The sequence below is a fragment of the Spinacia oleracea genome, chromosome 5 (genome assembly GCF_020520425.1).
Source record: "Spinacia oleracea cultivar Varoflay chromosome 5, BTI_SOV_V1, whole genome shotgun sequence".
Classification (NCBI taxonomy): Eukaryota; Viridiplantae; Streptophyta; class Magnoliopsida; order Caryophyllales; family Amaranthaceae; genus Spinacia; species Spinacia oleracea.
In genome coordinates, this window is record NC_079491.1 from 115,675,004 (window position 1) to 115,677,451 (window position 2,448).

Consider the following 2,448-nt stretch of genomic DNA (forward strand, 5'->3'; position numbering starts at 1 on the left):
AAACCATCTAAACCAGGAGCTTTATTGCTTGGTATGCTATCCAGAACTCTCTTGACATCATTCAAAGAGAATTTTCAAGTGAGAGAGTTCCTGTGGGTCTCAGTGAGCCTTGGCCCTCTATCCATGATGCTTTTCTGGATGGGAATCCTGTTGTCTTTTTTGTAGCAAAAAAGGTTCCTGTAAAAGTCCAAGAAAGCAACTTGGACCTCCTTAGGTGAATTCATCCACACCCCTGCAGCATTTTGAATGGAGTGGATGGTATTGTATTTCCTTCTTTATTTGATGCTCTGATAAAAGGCTTTGGTGTTTTCATCTCCCTTTTCAAGCCAATGCACTTTGGCTGTTTGGTGTAGGAAAGACAACAAATTGTCTTGTGCTTTCCTGTAGTCAGCTGCAGCATTCTTCTCTGTTGTAGATAAATCAATGTTGGTGGGATCAGAGTGAAGTTTATCCTGAATCTCAGCCAGATGGGCTTGCATTTGAACTTTGGTTTCGTCAACATTGCTGTAACCAGTTTTGTTTAGGAGTTTCAGATCATGCTTGATCCATTTCAGCTTCTGAATTATTTTGAACATCACACACCCATAAACATATTTTGACCAGTTCCTTTCCACAATGGGTATGAACTCATCTGATGATGTCCACATGTTATAAAATCTGAATGGCTTCTTCTGGTGCATGGTGGGGTAGGAACTCAGAACCATGGGGCAATGGTCGTAGGTGCCTTCAGGGAGGTATAAAGCTTCTGCATTGGGGAACATAACATCCCATGCAGAGTTGGATAGAACTCTGTCAATTCTAGAGAACACCCTATTACCACCATCTTGTTTGTTGTTCCAAGTGTAAAGTCTGCCTATGGTTTTTACTTCTGTAAGTTGACACTTAGCCATGCAGTTTCTCATTGGCTGGATATCTGACAATCTCACAGGAGAGCCAATCCTGTCTTCTATTTCTTTTACAGCATTGAAATCACCCATGATCACCTAGGCAGAGTGGATCATGCCAGCCAGAGTGCTTAAAGTGGCCCATAATGGTTCTCTCTCAGTTGCAAGGTTAAAACCATAAATGAAAGAGACAAAAAATCCCACTCAAGAGTATCTAGGGATCACAAAACCATGAATCATTTGACTGTCCATATGGATAATGTTCATCTGAAACACATCAGGGTCCCAAGCTAGGACAATTCTACCATTTCTGTGATGAGTTAGGTTAGTAGTAAAGCACCAATTTGGGAAAATGTTAAGATACAGATCACCCATTTTGGCTGACTTTCCTTTTCTTTCAAGGAGGCAACAGAGTTTTATTGTGTGAGAATGAATCATTGATCTCACATCTGCTTGTTTATCTTTCCTGTTGATCCCCCTTACATTCCAACATAGCACTTTATCCATTAGGACTAGGGGATGCCACCCCCCTGCCTAATGAGTGCCCACTACCAGCATGATTCTTCATAGACTCCTCAACATCACTTTCCACTTCATTATCAGATTCAGACAAGGCTTGGTATGTGTTTGAGGTGACCACTGGTTTCAACTGCTGTCCCACTATTCTACTGAACTTGGTTGCTTGAACAAACACATTGGCTGGTTCCACTGGTTGTATAGGTTGAGTGGTAGTTGTTTCCTGCTGAATTGGTTTTGGAATCCATACCTTTCTAGTATGTCTAGCAGGTCTCCTAGTGCATTTGACTTTGTCATGCCCCATACCCCCACAAATTATACAAGATATAGGCAACCAGTCATATTTGACCTGTTGGTCAACCTGGATTCCTTTTTCGTTGATGAAGTGAATCATCTCTGGAAATGGTTGATCCACACTAACCTCCACAAGGACTCTTGCATACTACAAGTTATCCTTATTTTTTGTAGCCTGGTCAACTTTGAGCATAGTACCAAGTTGACTAACAATCTTGGCGAGACTTTTATCCCCCAGTATTTGACATCTAAGTCTTGCAATTGGATCCAAATTGGGATTTTCTTGATAGGGTCCTTACTGAAATTGATGTCAGGTGACCATGGTTTCACAATTAATGGTTTGGAATCAAAGAACTGGAAACCACTCTGGAGAACTTTCTCACAATTCTCCATAGTTACAAAACGAACCAGGTATATGCCTTTCCCAACCAGAGAAACTTTGTCTACCCCAAATTTCCCCCAAATTCGTCTCACATATCCTTCCATCACATTTTGTGGAGGGTTTGCACCCAACACATAACAAACAACAGCTGATTCCTAGAATTCAAGTTCCTCTTTAATATCATCAAAATCAATTGTCACCACAGAGGGTAAAACAGGGGATGGGATTGGGTTATAGTCATTACTACTCAGATTTTCATTATTGGTGAGATTAATGGGTTTATTCATAGTCAGGGATTGATTTTCAATCGTAGGAATACTCAACCTAGTAGCATTCGCGCCAAATTTCGAATTCGATTGAAAGTGGGTTCGA

General features: G+C 40.9%; 1 protein-coding gene across 1 annotated transcript; it reads right to left on the reverse strand.

Annotated features, from left to right (window-relative positions):
- Window positions 1–275: 275 nt before the first annotated feature.
- LOC110795821 (uncharacterized) lies at window positions 276–1,259 on the reverse strand. The gene is made up of 2 exons (XM_056830021.1): window positions 1,110–1,259; window positions 276–983 (listed from the first exon to the last, which is right to left on the reverse strand). Exons 1-2 carry the CDS (start codon window positions 1,257–1,259, stop codon window positions 276–278), a joined length of 858 nt encoding a protein of 285 aa, XP_056685999.1.
- Between the last annotated feature and the right edge of the window lie 1,189 nt (window positions 1,260–2,448).

Bases quoted from the DNA above. Each gene is read 5' to 3' on its own strand.
- LOC110795821 (XM_056830021.1), bottom strand. From the start codon at position 1,259: ATGGGTGATCTGTATCTTAACATTTTCCCAAATTGGTGCTTTACTACT. The intron at 984-1,109 runs GTGATCCCTAGA...CACTCTGCCTAG, and splicing joins GTCAAATGATTCATGGTTTT to GTGATCATGGGTGATTTCAA.